The sequence below is a fragment of the Oncorhynchus gorbuscha genome, unplaced genomic scaffold (genome assembly GCF_021184085.1).
Source record: "Oncorhynchus gorbuscha isolate QuinsamMale2020 ecotype Even-year unplaced genomic scaffold, OgorEven_v1.0 Un_scaffold_1363, whole genome shotgun sequence".
NCBI classification, from domain to species: Eukaryota; Metazoa; Chordata; class Actinopteri; order Salmoniformes; family Salmonidae; genus Oncorhynchus; species Oncorhynchus gorbuscha.
The window spans coordinates 92,603-112,168 of NW_025746160.1; the positions used below are offsets into that span (position 1 = coordinate 92,603).

At 47.3% G+C, this 19,566-nt stretch overlaps 1 protein-coding gene across 1 annotated transcript; it reads right to left on the reverse strand.

The window, feature by feature from the left end:
- Positions 1 to 1,241: 1,241 nt before the first annotated feature.
- LOC124022376 (protein transport protein Sec31A-like) lies at positions 1,242 to 19,288 on the reverse strand. Its single transcript, XM_046337319.1, is given in 23 exon segments — positions 1,242 to 1,468; positions 1,825 to 1,942; positions 4,124 to 4,543; positions 5,016 to 5,325; positions 5,692 to 5,868; positions 6,401 to 6,574; positions 6,754 to 6,899; positions 7,246 to 7,341; positions 7,344 to 7,371; positions 9,270 to 9,448; positions 9,686 to 9,821; positions 10,018 to 10,185; positions 10,778 to 11,011; positions 12,098 to 12,250; positions 13,288 to 13,449; positions 14,164 to 14,263; positions 14,823 to 14,965; positions 15,766 to 15,906; positions 16,438 to 16,533; positions 16,940 to 17,135; positions 17,255 to 17,378; positions 17,742 to 17,846; positions 19,039 to 19,288. Coding segments are annotated over 21 exon segments (3,336 nt in total). The 5' UTR covers positions 17,821 to 17,846; positions 19,039 to 19,288; the 3' UTR covers positions 1,242 to 1,468; positions 1,825 to 1,868.
- Positions 19,289 to 19,566: the final 278 nt, after the last annotated feature.

A 19,566-nucleotide genomic window follows, 5' to 3' on the forward strand; every position in this document is an offset into this window, starting at 1 on the left:
AGGGGTGTAGTTGTCTGGGACAACCTGAGACGCGGACAGAATACAGATTCACACACTGGCAGGTTTATTATTACAGACATAAAAGCTTCACTCTTATACTGGTTAACATACAGCTAAGATCTTACTGCATGTTGAAACACGTGAAAGTACTGAAATAGCAAAGACTCCGTCTACAACATCTGGAGAACATGGATTCACTGAATACTGGCTTCATATACAACTAAGATTGCAGCTACACATTTGATGGTCTACTGGTCCTGGTCCACATTTCTCCAGTCTGAGCTAGTCCATGTTATCAGAGAGGATGGGGAATCCGGTATGAAGGTCATTTATCCAGAGGAGATACCTTTTCTTCCTAGAACCCTCGTACTGCTGGTGGGTCATTCCAGCCATCTTGTCCTATAGATAGTAAAAGATGAATAGTCAGCCACAAGACACCTGATGCTTTTTAAGAATCCAGACAGCCAAAGCCAAGAGCCTAGAGACCTGGAGATCTACAGGACATTAAGTTGAGCAGGGTTATTTATCAATCTCTTAGGAGGATAAATTAGTCTTAAAAAGGTCACTTAGCAGGTCACTTCAGACACAGCCACTTCAGCAGGCCACAGCCAGGTAGCAGGTCACTTCCAGACAGCGGGCCACTTAACAGACAGCAGGCCACAGCCAGGTAGCAGGTCACTTCAGACAGCAGGCCACTTCAACAGACAGCAGGCCACTTCAGTGCCAGGCCTTGAAGCCCCGGGCTACTTCAGACAGCGGGCCACTTCGACAGCCGGGCCACTTCAGACAGCGGGCCACAGCCAGGTAGCAGGTCACTTCAGACAGCAGGTCACGGCCAGGTAGCATCACAGTGCAGTTAGATTGGACACACTGACTGACAATAACACATTATTGTTGTTGCATTATCTTCACTACTTGGCATAGTACTGTGGTAAATTTACATTTTTAGTACTCAAATATCATAAACTTGAAACAGATATTTCGGGGTATTAAATTAGTAAATGTAAATCACCAAAAACAGTGATTTAGCACCTAGCCCTGTCTTATCCCACCATATCTAAACCTAGCCCTGTCTTATCCCACCATATCTAAACCTAGCCCTGTCTTATCCCACCATATCTAAACCTATCCCTGTCTGCATTAACAGTCTTATCCCACCATATCTAAACAGTCTGCATCTGTCTTATCCCACCATATCTAAACCTAGCCCTGTCTTATCCCACCATATCTAAACTCTAGCCCTGTCTTATCCCACCATATCTAAACCTATCCCTGTCTGCATTAACAGTCTTATCCCACCATAACCCTGTCTGCATTAACAGTCTTATCCCACCATATCTAAACCTAGCCCTGTCTTATCCCACCATATCTAAACCTAGCCCTGTCTTATCCCACCATATCTAAACCTAGCCCTGTCTTATCCCACCATATCTAAACCTAGCCCTGTCTTATCCCACCATATCTAAACCTAGCCCCCAGTCTTATCCCACCATATCTAAACCTATCCCTGTCTGCATTAACAGTCTTATCCCACCATATCCAAACCTATCCCTGTCTGCATCAACAGTCTTATCCCACCATATCCCTGTCTGCATTAACAGTCTTATCCCACCATATCCAAACCTATCCCTGTCTGCATTAACAGTCTTATCCCAACACATCCAAACCTATCCCTGTCTGCATTAACAGTCTTATCCCACCATATCCCTGTCTGCATTAACAGTCTTATCCCACCACATCCAAACCTATCCCTGTCTGCATTAACAGTCTTATCCCAACCATATCCCTGTCTGCATTAACAGTCTTATCCCACCACATCCAAACCTATCCCTGTCTGCATTAACAGTCTTATCCCACCACATCCAAACCTATCCCTGTCTGTCACTCTCACTGTCACCTTCATCATCGTCAACAAGGGGAGTACTCAGCCAAGGGAAGTACCCTGAAAGTTAGACAAGGGGGATCAGCTCAATCAGAAGCATTTAGAAATTAACGTTATTCACGTCTCAAATCTCACTACACATGATTTAGTATTTATAAAAGAGACAAGTGTTCAAGAAGAAATGGTGGATTCTTGTTTAAGCATAAATGAATAAAGATATGATTAAAGATGACTATCATAACAGATAAACAGTGATGTTACAGGCCTGTGTCCCAAATTACACCCCATTCCCTTTATAGTACGATCCCAGGTCAACAGTAGGGTCCTACCGACCGTACGATCCCAGGTCAACAGTAGGTTCCTACCGACCGTACGATCCCAGGTCAACAGTAGGGTCCTACTAACTGTACGATCCCAGGTCAACAGTAGGGTCCTACCGACCGTACGATCCCAGGTCAACAGTAGGGTCCTACCGACCGTACGATCCCAGGTCAACAGTAGGGTCCTACCGACCGTACGATCCCAGGTCAACAGTAGGGTCCTACCGACCGTACGGGTCCAGTAGTCCTATACCGACCGTACGATCCCAGGTCAACAGTAGGGTCCTACCGACCGCACGATCCCAGGTCAACAGTAGGGTCCTACCGACCGTACGAGCCCAGGTCCAGTAGGGTCCTACCGATCCCAGGTCAACAGTAGGGTCCTACCAACGGTACGATCCCAGGTCAACAGTAGGGTCCTAGCCCGACAGTAGTGTCCTACGATCCCAGGTCAACAGTAGGGTCCTACCGACCGTACGATCCCAGGTCAACAGTAGGGTCCTAGTAACAGGACCGCGATCCCCAGGTCAACAGTAGGGTCCTACCGTACTGATCCCAGGTCAACAGTAGGTCCCACTGACCGATCCCAGGTCAACAGTAGGGTCCTACCGACCGTACGAGCCCAGGTCAACAGTAGTGCACTATACTGACCGTACGAGCCCAGGTCAACAGTAGGGTCCTACCGACCGTACGATCCCAGGTCAACAGTAGGGTCCTAGTAACGGTACGATCCCCAGGTCAACAGTAGGGTCCTACCGACCGTACGATCCCCAGGTCAACAGTAGGGTCCTACCGACCGTACGAGCCCAGGTCAACAGTAGGGTCCTACCGACCGTACGAGCCCAGGTCAACAGTAGGGTCCTACCGACCGTACGAGCCCAGGTCAACAGTAGTGCACTATACTGACCGTACGAGCCCAGGTCAACAGTAGGGTCCTACCGACCGTACGAGCCCAGGTCAACAGTAGTGCACTATACTGACCGTACGAGCCCAGGTCAACAGTAGTGCACTATACTGACCGTACGAGCCCCGGTCAACAGTAGTGCACTATACTGACCGTACGATCCCCGGTCAACAGTAGTGCACTATACTGACCGTACGATCCCCGGTCAACAGTAGTGCACTATACTGACCGTACGATCCCCGGTCAACAGTAGTGCACTATACTGACCCTACGATCCCCGGTCAACAGTAGTGCACTATACTGACCGTACGAGCCCAGGTCAACAGTAGTGCACTATACTGACCGTACGAGCCCAGGTCAAAAGTAGGGTCCTACCGACCGTACGAGCCCAGGTCAACAGTAGTGCACTATACTGACCGTACGAGCCCAGGTCAAAAGTAGGGTCCTACCGACCGTACGAGCCCAGGTCAACAGTAGTGCACTATACTGACCGTACGAGCCCAGGTCAACAGTAGGGTCCTACCGACCGTACGTTCCCCAGTCAACAGTAGGGTCCTACCGACCGTACGAGCCCAGGTCAACAGTAGTGCACTATACTGACCGTACGAGCCCAGGTCAACAGTAGGGTCCTACCGACCGTACGATCCCAGGTCAACAGTAGGGTCCTACCGACCGTACGAGCCCAGGTCAACAGTAGTGCACTATACTGACTGTACGAGCCCAGGTCAACAGTAGGGTCCTACCGACCGTACGAGCCCAGGTCAACAGTAGGGTCCTACCGACCGTACGATCCCAGGTCAACAGTAGGGTCCTACCGACCGTACGAGCCCAGGTCAACAGTAGGGTCCTACCGACCGTACGAGCCCAGGTCAACAGTAGTGCACTATACTGACTGTACGAGCCCAGGTCAACAGTAGGGCCCTACCGACCGTACGAGCCTAGGTCAACAGTAGTGCACTATACCAGGCATAGGATGGCATTTGGGAAGCAACACATGAATTGCATCATGGTCAGTACCTGTAGGAGGAGGACCAACCGACGGAGCAGAGAAGGACTTGACGGCCGGGGCTCCAGGACCTCCTTGTGGGTACCCAGGTCCCAGGGGTGGGTACGGACCAGAGGGGGGACCTGCAGGTGGGCCCTGGCTGTGAAGGTGAGACCCCCCTGGTGGGTACATGCCGACGGGGGCCCCAGGCTGCTGGTAGCTGGGTGGCATGGGGCCTGAAGGGAGCGAGGTGGGGGCGAAGCCTGACGGAGGTGGCCCTGGGCTGGGCATGGTGGGGAGGCCGCCAGGGGCAGAGAACGGAGGCAGGGGGGGTCCAGATAGGCTGGAGCCTGGCAGAGCAGGTCCTGGAGGGAAGGCAGAGTGGACAGGGCCACCTAGTCCTGCAGACATGGGCTGCTGTTGTGGCTGGAATGGCTGGAGTGGAGAGAACCCTGAGCAGACAGGAGACAGACATGTTACATCAAGACCAGTCTGGAGTAGTGTCTGGCAGGTGACAGAGTAGTACCTGGTTCAGCAGGGCACAGCTTGTATATTACATTCAGATTGAAACGTGTTTGTTCTACGTAATATATTTCTATGTCACATACACAAGTACAGTGCTTCTACACCGGCATTGCTTGCTGTTTGGGGTTTTAGGCCGGGTTTCTGTACAGCACTTTGAGATATCAGCTGGTGTACGAAGGGCTTTATAAATACATTTGATTTGATACAGTGAAATGCCTTTCTTACAAGCTCCAAACCCAACAATGCAGCAATCAATATCAAATGTAGCACTAAAAATAACACTGTAGAACAAAAGACACAGGATAGAAAAACAACCAGATGAAGTCAGTAAGCATCCTACACACAGGGTCAGACATAACACCTGCTGAACACGGCCCTGGACGGAGGGAGAGTGCCTACCTGGGGCAGTGGCAGGATGTTGAGGGTAGGCTGGCCGTAGTCCTGTACGTGGCAGCCCACTAGGTGGAGGAGCAGGGGAGGAGGGTGGCAGACCGCCATACGAAGGAGGAGGCGGCCCTCTGGAGAGAGCAGCAGCTTGAGGAGTGAAGACTGTAGTCATAGGAGGCTGGCCACCCACTGACATCACAGGAAGAGGAGGCTGGCCACCCACTGACATCACAGGAAGAGGAGGCTGGCCACCCACTGACATCACAGGAAGAGGAGGCTGGCCACCCACTGACATCACAGGAAGAGGAGGCTGGTAGGGCCCCTGGAGAGAAACATCATTTACACACAGCCGGCGTCCCAAAACGGCACCTTATTCCCTTTATAGTGAACTACTTCAACAGTAGACTGGAACGCAGCCACAGAAACACACATGAGAGAATAACAATATACACCAAGCTGATGTTTCACACCATGAACTCTAGCAACTGCTATGATATCTTCAAGTGGAGATTAGATTCATCGATGTATAAATCAATGGAAATACATTTACATTTACATTTAACATTACAATAAAGTAAATACATCTGTTTACTTTGTGTTTTATAGTCCTCAATCATTTGTGTGTTTATTGTTGCATTCTCAAGGCTGTGGCAAAAGGGTCAAATAAAATGCATTCATTCCTAAATACCGGTGTCTGTGTCGGTGGTTGTGCTTGGACGGGGACAGCAGGGGCCTGAGCAGGGGCAGGGTCGCCCCCAGTCACCCGGACTCTGTTGTAAGGGAACGGTGGGGGCTGTTGCCCCTCTGCAGCTCCTCCCTCTCCCTGGGCGTGGAACAGCCGGTTTCTCATCATCATGATACAAGCCTGCAGGAGGACAAACACCACAGAACAACAACACAGTTATAATAGTACTGGAAATATGGCAAACAGTTTGATGTGTCAGCCTGCCCGAGGGGGTCAACTATAAACCCAGGGAGTTAGCAGGCTAACTTACCCATTTCAAGCTTATCAAAAAAATATATAATAATAATATTTAGGCATGGTTTTATTGACTCAACAGCCAAGAACACATGGATGTTTAGCTTTGTTCATGAACCAGAAAATGTGTAGTAATTCCTGGTTGTTTATCATAGTAAACTGGTTAACTCATTGATCCTGCTCTGCAGTACAGCCCTCTGGAGTAACAGATGGTGGGACCAACCCCTTTCTGGACCACAACAACATTAAAGTTCTCTTTCATCAGGCAAGATCAACGAAGCACAACGTACATTTTAAAAAGCAGGTCTGAACACGATCCCAGGAGAGAGAAAACACGGGGTCTTTGAAGCACGATGACACGTTTTAAATCATTTCCTGGTTGATAAGGTATCTGAAGAGGAGTAGAGGTTGTGTTTACCTGGTCTGAGGTGTCTGGCAGGTAGGACAGGGCTGTAGCCAGGCTGCCTTGTGATGCTAGGAGACCAGCGTAGAGAGTCAGCTTGTCAGCCAGGACAGGACTCTGTACAGCCACCTCGCTGTTCCTCAGACGCTCCACAGACTTACGCAGAACCATCATCTTCTCTACCAAGTCCTGGCGGTCAATCACACAGACGACATAATGTTACCACCTGGTTACTACCACGTCAATAGAGATGGTATCTGTGGCCAGTTATCACATCATCATAACGCTTGGGTTCACTTGGAAAAGTGACTTCCATGGTTAAATGAAGGATAACTATATAGATAGATATAAAAAAAACGATTTGTTACCTCTAAAACCAGGGGAGATGAGCAGTCCCTCTGCAGGGCCCAGCATTCCACTAGCTTCTCAATGTTCCCAGAGCAAATGTAACAGAGACATGCCTGCAGACAGCGTTTCTCTGTCCTCTCCCCTTCCAGACGGGACCCCAGGGCCTCTACAGTACCAGGAGAGGGTGGGAGAGCAAGGAAGAGAGGGGAGAGAGGAGGAGAGTTTAGATAGAAGATGTAACAGATCAGTTATAGTCCAACAAGGAGAAAGGGAGGGAGGGGTTAGGAACAGGAAACAGAAGAGCTACACAGCACGGAGATCAGTTATAGTCCTACCAAGAGAAAGGGAGGGAGGGGTTAGGAACAGGAAGCAGAAGAGACCATCAGGTACAATCAGGTCTCTCTTCTCAAATAGATTTCTAGTGACTTGCAGAAATAAGCGCTGAACTCAAGGTAAAAACAAGCCAGGGTTTACTGATGCCTTTGTTACGATCCTCAACATCTTGTTCTTACCACACAGATGAGCAAACTCTTTGGGGTGAGCGTAGGTCAGGAGAGCAGCGAGAGCCTCCTTCCAGTTCTCCAAGGCACAGCTCTGCACGATGTCTCCCAGTTCTGGGTCACCACGGATGAGATCAGCTGAGGACGGTCGACAGTAAACTTAACCAGGTTGTATGTATTCATGCTGACTCAGTAATAATCAGATTATTTTGCACTGTTGATATAAAATAACTATATTCTGAACTAAACTAACTAGCTAGTAATCAAGTCATACAATATAATATAAACCAAATAGCCTGGAGGGTAAGTCCCAAATGTCCCTGTCTTACCATAGAGAGTCATAGAGACAAAATAGAGATGCTGGCCCCCCCGTCTTACCATAGAGATGCTGGTCCCCCGTCTTACCATAGAGATGCTGGTCCCCCCTGTCTTACCATAGAGATGATGGTCTTACCCCCCCTGTCTTACCATAGAGATGAGTCTTACCATAGAGATGCTGGTCCCCCTGTCTTACCATAGAGATGCATAGAGATGATGGTCCCCCCGTCTTACCATAGAGATGCTGTTCCCCCTGTCTTACCATAGAGATGCTGGTTCCCTCTGCTACCAGGATGTTCCCCCGTCTTACCATAGAGATGCTGGTCCCCCTGTCTTACCATAGAGATGCTGGTCCCCCGTCTTACCATAGAGATGCTTCTTACCATAGAGATGCTGATCCAGGTATGTCCCCCTGTCTTACCATAGAGATGCTGGGTCTTACCATAGAGATGCTGGTCCCCCGTCTTACCATAGAGATGCTGGTCCCCCGTCTTACCATAGAGATGCTGGCCCCCCGTCTTACCATAGAGATGCTGGCCCCCCGTCTTACCATAGAGATGCTGTTCCTCTGCTCGTCCAGGTATGTCCCCCCGTCTTACCATAGAGATGCTGGTCCCCCTGTCTTACCATAGAGATGCTGGTCCCCCGTCTTACCATAGAGATGCTGTTCCCCCGTCTTACCATAGAGATGCTGTTCCTCTGCTCGTCCAGGTATGTCCCCCTGTCTTACCATAGAGATGCTGGCCCCCCGTCTTACCATAGAGATGCTGGTGTCTTACCATAGAGATGCTGGCCCCCGTCTTACCACAGAGATGCTGGTCCCCCCGTCTTACCATAGAGATGCTGGTCCCCCCATCTTACCATAGAGATGCTGTTCCCCCGTCTTACCATAGAGATGCTGTTCCCCCGTCTTACCATAGAGATGCTGTTCCTCTGCTCGTCCAGGTATGTTCCCCCCGTCTTACCATAGAGATGCTGGTCCCCCTGTCTTACCATAGAGATGCTGGTCCCCGTCTTACCATAGAGATGCTGTTCCCCGTCTTACCATAGAGATGCTGTTCCTCTGCTCGTCCAGGTATGTCCCCCTGTCTTACCATAGAGATGCTGGCCCCCCGTCTTACCATAGAGATGCTGGTCCCCCGTCTTACCATAGAGATGCTGGCCCCCGTCTTACCATAGAGATGCTGGCCCCCGTCTTACCATAGAGATGCTGGCCCCCCGTCTTACCATAGAGATGCTGGCCCCCGTCTTACCATAGAGATGCTGTTCCTCTGCTCGTCCAGGTATGTCCCCCCGTCTTACCATAGAGATGCTGGTCCCCCTGTCTTACCATAGAGATGCTGGTCCCCGTCTTACCATAGAGATGCTGTTCCCCGTCTTACCATAGAGATGCTGTTCCTCTGCTCGTCCAGGTATGTCCCCCTGTCTTACCATAGAGATGCTGGCCCCCCGTCTTACCATAGAGATGCTGGTCCCCCCGTCTTACCATAGAGATGCTGGCCCCCGTCTTACCATAGAGATGCTGGCCCCCCGTCTTACCACAGAGATGCTGGTCCCCCGTCTTACCACAGAGATGCTGTTCCTCTGCTCGTCCAGGTATGCCCCCCGTCTTACCACAGAGATGTTGTTCCTCTGCTCGTCCAGGTATGTCCCCCCCGTCTTACCATAGATGCTGGTCCCCCCTGTCTTACCATAGAGATGCTGGTCCCCCGTCTTACCATAGAGATGCTGTTCCTCTGCTCGTCCAGGTATGTCTGCTGGGTCCTCTGCAGTAGCTCCTGTCCTCCACTGATCGCCAGCAGGATGGCCTCAGCGTAGCGCCCCTCGTTCAGACACAGAGCCACCGCTCCCTCAAAGTTTCCCACCAGCAGAGCCTGGCTGATCAGACCATCTGCATCTAATACAACAGGAGCATAAAGCAGCTGAATGAGATACGGGAGAGTTACAGTCATACAAAAGGGCCAGTTACCAGGACAACAGATTCATATTAAGACTAAAAAAAAATATTTTTTTACGTTGAACATTCTATTTGTTATGTGTCCGGGAAACCAGTCCGTACTGTTTAGATTTCACAGGAAGAGAGAGCTGAAGTCACATCCAACTGCTGTGATACTGAAGGGAATACGAGCAGTACCTGCTGAGACAGGAATCGGGAAGCTGATCTTCTCCTTGTCTTGTGGTTGTGGTGGGATCTGACTGAAAAAGTCAGAGGGCGAGGATGAACCCGGAGTCTTGGTGGAGTCAACCTCATCCCCGGATTCCTCTGACCTCTGGAAACGAAACGAGGACAACGTACTTTTATGGAAGGTTGGTGGCAGGATTCATGTTGTTAAGAAAAGAGACCACATATCACTTCTGATACTCGGTACTGCCCTCTAGTGGACGGTGGAAGAACTGCAGCCTAGACGAGAAATAGGACTACTATAAAAGAGAATGGGCTATGTAGAGGTTTGTTCCTGGACTGACCTGAGTAGAGAGAAGCTGTATCTTCTCAGCCAGATCGTTGGCATCCACTCCATGTCCGTTAGGCTGCAGGTTCTTCCCTAAGCAGGTGGAGATCTTCCTCTCTAAATCCTCTTTGCTGAAACCCAAAAGTCTCAGGAATTTGACCCGGGCTTCATCTTCAAAGTTGACCTGCAAACATCAGGAGGCGGACAACATTAGAAACCTAAACAACCCTTGCAGAACTTGTGTTTGTCGTATGTTGGTCTGGGCTCCTGAGTGCCTTTCTATCCAAATACATTGTACAGAGAAGCCTACTGTTCATGGAACTGCATCATCTCCATAGGTGTTCTGTGAGTCCGACTACTGTCCAGTCAGAAGGACAGACGGGGACACAGATGTCAAAGATAACTGCACTTTAAAAAAATATTTAGGCAATTAAGCAACTTTTCTACTTAATAACAAGGGTCAGATGAATTCATGGATACCATTTTAGCATGCTAACAGTTCCAGGAGACTTCCAGGCATTGTGCTAACGCTAGTTAGCAATGGCTACCGAAACTACCTTCAAAACTGCATGCAGAGGCAAAAAATTGTATCCACGAGATCATATGACTCTGGGTGAGTAGAAAAAGGGATTAAATGCCAAAAATGTCACACTGTCTCTATAATGTTACATTGTTTGACCCTGGGGTATGTAGAAAAGTTGTTTAATTGCCAAAATCGTCCATTATTCCTTTAAAAATGAACCTTTGGTGCCACTGTGCCGTGTCATAACACCTACCAGGAGAAACCTCCATATGTCCTGTTCAGAGTCTGTGGGGGCCTTGTGGATCTTGGCCTGGCAGTAGTCTGACAAGGATCCAGATTGCAGAGCAGCCTGCAGCTCCCTGGAACGTTGGAGGAGCTCTGTTTCCGTGGTGACCTGGCTGACAAACACCTGCCTGGGGACAGGGACGGGCTGTGGGCTCTGGACTGGAGCCTTAGGACTCTCAAAGGTGATCAGCTTCCCACCAAACTACAAGGAGAAGAGGTTGGGGGGGGGTACTATTTATAATACATTGTAAGACTTGTCATAAACACGTACTGTCCCTTTAAGAGTAGAGCGTGACCAAAGAGAAGCACTTTACGTCATTCCTAAGAATAGACTTTAACCGTGTGTTTCTACCATAATCCACAGGTTGTCATGTCTAAGAATAGACTTTAACCGTGTGTTTCCACCATAATCCACAGGTTGTCATGCCTAAGAATAGACTTTAACCGTGTGTTTCTACCATAATCCACAGGTTGTCATGCCTAAGAATAGACTTTAACCGTGTGTTTCCACCATAATCCACAGGTTGTCATGCCTAAGAATAGACTTTAACCGTGTGTTTCCACCATAATCCACAGGTTGTCATGCCTAAGAATAGACTTTAACCGTGTGTTTCCACCATAATCCACAGGTTGTCATGCCTAAGAATAGACTTTAACCGTGTGTTTCCACCATAATCCACAGGTTGTCATGTCTAAGAATATACTTTAACCGTGTGTTTCCACCATAATCCACAGGTTGTCATGCCTAAGAATAGACTTTAACCGTGTGTTTCCACCATAATCCACAGGTTGTCATGCCTAAGAATAGACTTTAACCGTGTGTTTCACCATAATCCACAGGTTGTCATGCCTAAGCATAGACTTTAACCGTGTGTTTCCACCATAATCCACAGGTTGTCATGCCTAAGCATAGACTTTAACCGTGTGTTTCCACCATAATCCACGGGTTTTCATGCCTAAGCATAGACTTTAACCGTGTGTCTCTACCATAATCCACAGGTTGTCATGCCTAAGAATAGACTTTAACCGTGTGTTTCCACCATAATCCACAGGTTGTCATGCCTAAGAATAGACTTTAACCGTGTGTTTCCACCATAATCCACAGGTCGTCATTCCTAAGAATAGACTTTAACCGTGTGTTTCTACCATAATCCACAGGTTGTCATGCCTTACTGATTAAACATATTGGGGTTCCTCACAATAGGCATTTACTGATGTTATTTATCTTCTGAAATACAAAAAAAAAATATATAAAAATATAAAAAAAGGTCAAGTACATTGCACTTACAGCGAATGAGGCTCCTACGGGCCTACGAACCCACTTGGGGGGCTTCTTCAGCGGAGCGACGAGGGTGGTCTGAGGGGTGGGTTGGGGAACTTGCAGAGGGGGCAGCACCTGGCCTGTCCCAAACGGATCCATGGTGTCAAAGGACGAGGAGATCTGTGGGAAAGCACCACACAAAGACTGCATTCCAATCTAAATATTATGTAAAGGAAAGATAAGGGTGGCCTAGTGGTTAGAGTGTAGGGACGGCAGGGTGGCCTAGTGGTTAGAGTGTAGGGACGGCAGGGTGGCCTAGTGGTTAGAGCGTTGGTCTAGTAACCTTTAGTTCAAACCCCGAGCTGACAAGGTACAAATGTGTCGTTCTGCCACTGAACAGGCAGTTAACCCACTGTTCCTAGACCAGTTAACCCACTGTTCCTAGACCAGTTAACCCACTGTTCCTAGACCAGTTAACCCACTGTTCCTAGACCAGTTAACCCACTGTTCCTAGACCAGTTCTTAACTGACTTGCCTAGTTAAATAAAGGTAAAATAAAAAATAAAAAAATGAGCAGAGGTCTTTAAATTATTATTTTATTTAACCTTTATTTAACCAGGCAAGTCAGTTAAGAACAAAGTCTTATTTTCAATGACGGCCAAGGAACAGTGGGTTAACTGCCTTGTTCAGGGGCAGAATGAAACATTTGTACCTTGTCAGCTCTGGGATTTGAACTTGCAACCTTTCAGTTACTAGTCCAACACTCTAACCACTAGGCTACGCTTCCGCCCAAATGAGGTCTACAACCATACCAGGCTAGACACCTGACTACGCCAAAATGTTACTACAATCATATCTATTCCATAAATAGTGCACTACTTTTGTCCCCTGGTCAGAAGTAGTGCACTACTTTGTCCCCTGGTCAGAAGTAGTGCACTACTTTGTCCCTGGTCAGAAGTAGTGCACTACTTTTGTCCCCTGGTCAGAAGTAGTGCACTACTTTTGTCCCCTGGTCAGAAGTAGTGCACTACTTTTGTCCCCTGGTCAGAAGTAGTGCACTACATAGGAAACAGGGAGCCTTTGACGTTTTAGCATTTAGCAGACATTCTTATCCAGAACGACTCCCAGCGGCAACACTGGATTGTGGGTGGTTTCCTTCAGACAGTAAACAGACATGGGTCACAGATAGAGCTGTAAGACAGATGAAGGCTCTCTACCTGATCAGCCCTGCTCTGCTGCTGGGCCTCCAGGCTTCCTCCCATCACGCTGTACACACTGATCCAGCCGTCAAACGAGGCCGCCGACAGCAGCGCTGGGTTCCTGGGACACCACTGGATGTCAAAGCACCACTGGTTGGTCGTTGGTAATTCATAGATCACCTAGAGAGACGGGAGAGAGAGACATTGTAGAAACAGATCACCTAGAGAGACGGGAGAGAGAGAGGTTGTAGAAACAGATCACCTAGAGAGACGGGAGAGAGAGAGATTGTAGAAACAGATCACCTAGAGAGACGGGAGAGAGAGAGAGAGAGATTGTAGAAACAGATCACCTAGAGAGACGGGAGAGAGAGATTGTAGAAACAGATCACCTAGAGAGACGAGAGAGAGATTGTAGAAACAGATCACCTAGAGAGACGAGAGAGAGAGATTGGATCGCCACAACATTGTAGAAACAGATCACCTAGAGAGACGGGAGAGAGAGAGGTTGGATCACCACGATATTGTAGAAACAGATCACCTAGAGAGACGGGAGAGAGATTGTAGAAACAGATCACCTAGAGAGACGGGAGAGAGAGAGGTTGGATCACCACGACATTGTAGAAACAGATCGCCTAGAGAGACGAGAGAGATTGGATCACCACGACATTGTAGAAACAGATCGCCTAGAGAGACGGGAGAGATTGGATCACCACGACATTGTAGAAACAGATCACCTAGAGAGACGAGAGAGACATTGTAGAAACAGATCACCTAGACAACAGAGGCATCTGAAGAAGCCCTGGGCAGGGAAAGATGACGGGGGCTTTGTGATGGGAGGCCATATGCACCACATGACACCATGAGGTCTTTAGAACAGAGCAGAAAAGCAGGTACCTCTCCAGTGTTTGGATTCCAGCAGAGGATCCTGTTGTCTTTAGCACTACTGAGCAACAGCTCTGGGTCTGCTTGGCTCCACGCGATGGACAGAAGTCCCCTGGGGAGGAAAAACACCAAGCCTTAATCACCCACGGTCGAGGATCTCCCTCTTTTAACTTCAACTATGAAACAACAACAGCCGCCGAACTAGAAGAACTCATTGTATTTTATTAATCTATTAAAAAAAAGGAAAATGTGATTGAACCACGTAACACATACAACACCGATAAAAACACAACCAACGACATACAGACAATTAAAGTGGCACAACACTAAAGTATAAAAAAAAATGTAAAAAAATGTTTGATTATGTGGATTACTATGGTTAGATATCGGCTGAATGTAAAACTAGAGAGCTGCACAGTTTCTCTAGAAAGTGCAGCTCTTTCCTACACAGGGGTGGGGACAGGGTACATTTTACATACCTTCTATGTTTTACTAAATAAGTATTAAGCTATTTTACTGTTATATTGTTCTATTGTTGTATACTGCACTGTTGGAGCTAGAAACATGAAGTACTTAGCTCCACCTGCCATAACAGAGACCATATCATCACCATCATCACACATAACAATTCCAGTTAAAGTGACGTGTGGCACAACGTCCCAGAGGCTCACCTTGTGTGGTTCTCCAGGACTTTGAGAGGAGATGTGGCAAAGCGCAGGTCCCACATCTGAATGACTGGCATGCGGTCATCTTCTGAGGCCAGGACCAACTGGGTGGCCACCTCAGGGTGCCAGAGCATCCCTGAACAGTGCATCTATAACACAACATCAGACCAGAGCATCCCTGAACAGTACATCTATAACACAACACTATATCAGACCAGGGCATCTACAATACAACATCAGACCAGAGCATCCCTGAACAGTACATCTATAACACAACACTATATCAGACCAGGGCATCTACAATACAACATCAGACCAGAGCATCCCTGAACAGTACATCTATAACACAACACTATATCAGACCAGGGCATCTACAATACAACATCAGACCAGAGCATCCCTGAACAGTACATCTATAACACAACACTATATCAGACCAGGGCATCTACAATACAACATCAGACCAGAGCATCCCTGAACAGAGCATCTACAACACACCAGAGCATCTACAACACCACACTCACCCGTTTGCTGTGGTCACCAATCTACTGTACTCACCCGGTTGCTGTGGTCACCAATCTACTGTACTCACCCGGTTGCTGTGGTCACCAATCTACTGTACTCACCCGGTTGCTGTGGTCACCAATCTACTGTACTCACTAGTCTACTGTACTCACTAGTCTACTGTACTCACTAGTCTACTGTACTCACTAGTCTACTGTACTCACTAGTCTACTGTACTCACCCTGTTGCTGTGGTCACCAATCTACTGTACCCACCCGGTTGCTGTGGTCACCAATTTACTGTACTCACTAGTCTACTGTACTCACCCTGTTGCTGTGGTCACCAATCTACTGTACTCACAAGTCTACTGTACCCACCCGGTTGCTGTGGTCACCAATCTACTGTACTCACTAGTCTACTGTACTCACTAGTCTACTGTACCCACCCGGTTGCTGTGGTCACTAATCTTGATGATGGGCTCGTTCTTCCTCAGGTCCCAGACCACTGCTTTCCCACTGGGGTTTGCAGAGGCCAGGATGTGTTGCACCTGTCTGTTCCACGACACCACACTGATATCTTCAGGAGGCTAGGTGGATGGGGAGAGAAGGAACAGCACTGTTACAGATATAGGTATTCCTCCAGGAATTATTGAGTGGAGAAGGTCACGGCACACATTTTAGAGATAAAAAAATAAAAATAAATGTTATTTCACATCAAAAAGCAAAGCTAAAATTCCCAACACTGCTACACTGTGGAAGACTATTGTCACAGGCTATTTCTCTGAGACTTCAGTAATGTCTTGATAGGGGGAAGTGTTAGGTTATTTAACCTTCCCATCAGCCCACACATGTTAAAGCCACCACACACCAGACAACAACCACACACACCAGATAACCACACACACACACAAGACCACACACACACACACCAGACAACAACCACACTGGCTTTCACTCTTACCTCACAAAGCTACAAAGAGGGGAAAACGGTTCAAAATTAAATTAAGACTCATTCCAGGGATTTAAAATCACCTGGAATTACCCACCATTTTGATTTCGAGAAGAAGTTGAATGAAAATAGAAGAGAACGGGACAAACTTCCCCCCAGAGACATTTACCTGTGACTTTGTCCCGGGTGTCATTGGATTGCTGAAATTGTTCAGATCCCAGATGTAGATCTCTGAATCATTTGCCCCTGACGCCAACAGATTACTCTGTGTGAGAGTGAGAGAGAGTGTGAGTGAGAGAGAGAGTGTGAGAGAGAGAGAGAGAGTGAGAGAGAGAGAGTGAGAGAGTGAGAGAGAGAGAGTGAGAGAGAGAGTGAGAGAGAGTGAGAGAGAGTGAGAGAGAGTGAGAGAGAGTGAGAGAGAGTGAGAGAGAGTGAGAGAGAGTGAGAGAGAGTGTGAGAGAGAGTGAGAGAGAGTGAGTGAGAGAGAGTACATTCAAATGAGAGAAAATAATACATGTGAGGAATATGATACAGAACATTAGATTGAACATATCCTTTAAGAGTTCATATTAAAAGCTTCATTTAATGTAATTTAGTAGCCATTTTAAATTGCATGTCAAACTACAAGTGAGAAAAGGGCCAAAGCCTTGACTGGCTGCTACCAGTATTACCTGAAAGGGGTTGAAGTCTAGTGCTCTGACAGGCCCAGTGTGTTTGTCAGACTGTCCTATTATTGCCTCTGCCCCTGGTGTTACGATGGCTTCTGGGCTATACACCGTTACCGTGCCATTATCACTGCCTCCAATCAGTCTCCCTCCCAAACCGTCTTCTCCTGCTCCAAAGTTTACCCACACCAGACTATGGAGCCTAGGGCACAGATATCACAAATCAAAATGTTATAGGTTGAATCGTATGTATTGATACAATAATATATTAACTTGATAACTCGTATAGTATTGGGTTAGCAGGTCATTGTTGTTGCTTACCTGTTAGAAGTAGGTAGGGACCCCTTGAGCTTCATGCCCAGGGAAGGATCGGCAAAATCCACCTGGAATATTTCCAAGGCGGCAGTGGTGTTGAATGACGCATCCAGCTGCTGAGCTGAAGTGCCTGTTCCTCAACAACAACAGGCCAACAAAGAAATCTAATAAATCACAAGAACTCAAGAAGTAGGTTATTCAGAATTAAAAGTGAAGCCTGTTATCATCAGTTACACAACTCGTGATTTTTAGAAGCCTGCTCCCAAGTCTGTTTATGCATGCTTGCCAAGATAGGCAAGTTGGCTAGATAGCATAAACAGATCTGGGAGGCTACTGGCAAGAATGCCTAAACATCTGGAACTATCTACTGTATAAGTGCATGACAGTCCTGATACACAAAACAGTTCTACCCTACCTAAGATTAGGTAGAAGGGTTAGAGTTAGTGTAGGACAGGTATGGACAGGCCTGATACAGGTAACATTTGTGCCCTACCTAAAGCCAGGCAGATAGGGTGGTGGGGGGCAGGGCTCCATGCTGGATGAGCAGTCCTCTGGATCTCTTTCAGCCTCATCTTTCCTCTATTGGGCTAGGATGCCTCTATCAAAGTCAGAAAAAAAATGGAAAACAAGCACTTTTAATTACGTTTCAATACTGGGGTGCATTCAGTTCAGTTCAACGTGTGCAGCATTCTTCAACAACTTTTGAGGTCTGTTTGCTTCTGTTTGGTGGGTGTACCCTGATCAATATGGGTGTGACACATTGAGATACATAAATCACCAGTGTGACCATTTGTAGCTAATCGCACAATATTGTGCAGCCCACCATACACAATAGCCCTCTGAGCCACCGTTCTTCTCTTCAGCACCGTTTCCATTGACTAAAACGTTGAACATAGCCAAAAACATTTCGAAATGTTTTTGGCTATGTTGAACAAAGTTTTGTCATATTGAACATACCCTGACGTTATGACCCCTTGAGTGTATTCATTACGCAAATTCTGTTGCAAAACGTTTCCTCCAAACTGAAAAAGTTTTGCAACGAAAACGAGAGATTATATCGGAAAAACTCCAGACATGTCTGTCTCAGTTGACTTCGTAAACGGTACAAAGTTTCCGTTGCAAGACGTAAGGAATAAAACCCCAAGGTAAACGCATTGCATTGGGCAGTAATGGACGTCATATGGGGATAACCGATTTCTAAACACTATGAACCCACCTACCTACAGCTAACTAGCAAACGTTAATAGTTTCTGAATATTAAAACAACATTGTAGGGCGGCACAGTAGCTAGCTAGATGCGTAACATGTAGACATGGTTAATAAACTGAAACAATTTACTAAAGCGTTAGAAGAATCCATTTCAATCACGTCTCATTGAATCAACAACACGGAGAAGGAAGCGAGCCGTTAGATGGAGAGCTGCTGGGCGATGATGACAAAACGTTGAGCTGGCTAACAGCCATCATTTTGGTTAGCTAGTAATACACGTCTGTCAACGGCTTTTCTTCGCCGTAACGTATATATGTTCTATAAATAGATGGGTAGTTAATGCTGGTTGAGCTATTAGCTATAAACCATCCCCCTGGTTCAACCAGTTTCTTTAGTTAGCTAACGGTAGCTAGCTAGGCTAGGCTAGTTACCGATACGTGTCGTTGGCTTCTGCTAAGAGCTTGACAGCTAAAACCATGCAGACGTGTCGTTCAGCTTATAAATCTAGCTAAAAAGCTAGAATAAATATATTATAACACTATATTGTTAGTACCCCCAATATCTTCATGTAAAATACTTACGTCGGAATTTATGATTGTCAATCTTTCTAGTTTACAAATGATGTAGAAAACCACCGGGCACTCCCAACGTAATCCTGGATGTTTATGGTCTTCTACGGTGGCCGACATGGTATCAAATATCACAGCAGTCGTCTTCTACGGTGGCCGACATGGTATCAAATATCACAGCAGTCGTCTTCTACGGTGGCCGACATGGTATCAAATATCACAGCAGTCGTCTTCTACGGTGGCCGACATGGTATCAAATATCACAGCAGTCGTCTTTACGGTACGGTGGCCGACATGGTATCAAATATCACAGCAGTCGTCTTCTACGGTGGCCGAGAGGGTATCAAATATCACAGCAGTCGTCTTCTACGGTGGCCGACATGGTATCAAATATCACAGCAGTCGTCTTCTACGGTGGCCGACATGGTATCAAATATCACAGCAGTCGTCTTCTACGGTGGCCGACATGGTATCAAATATCACAGCAGTCGTCTTCTACGGTGGCCGACATGGTATCAAATATCACAGCAGTCGTCTTCT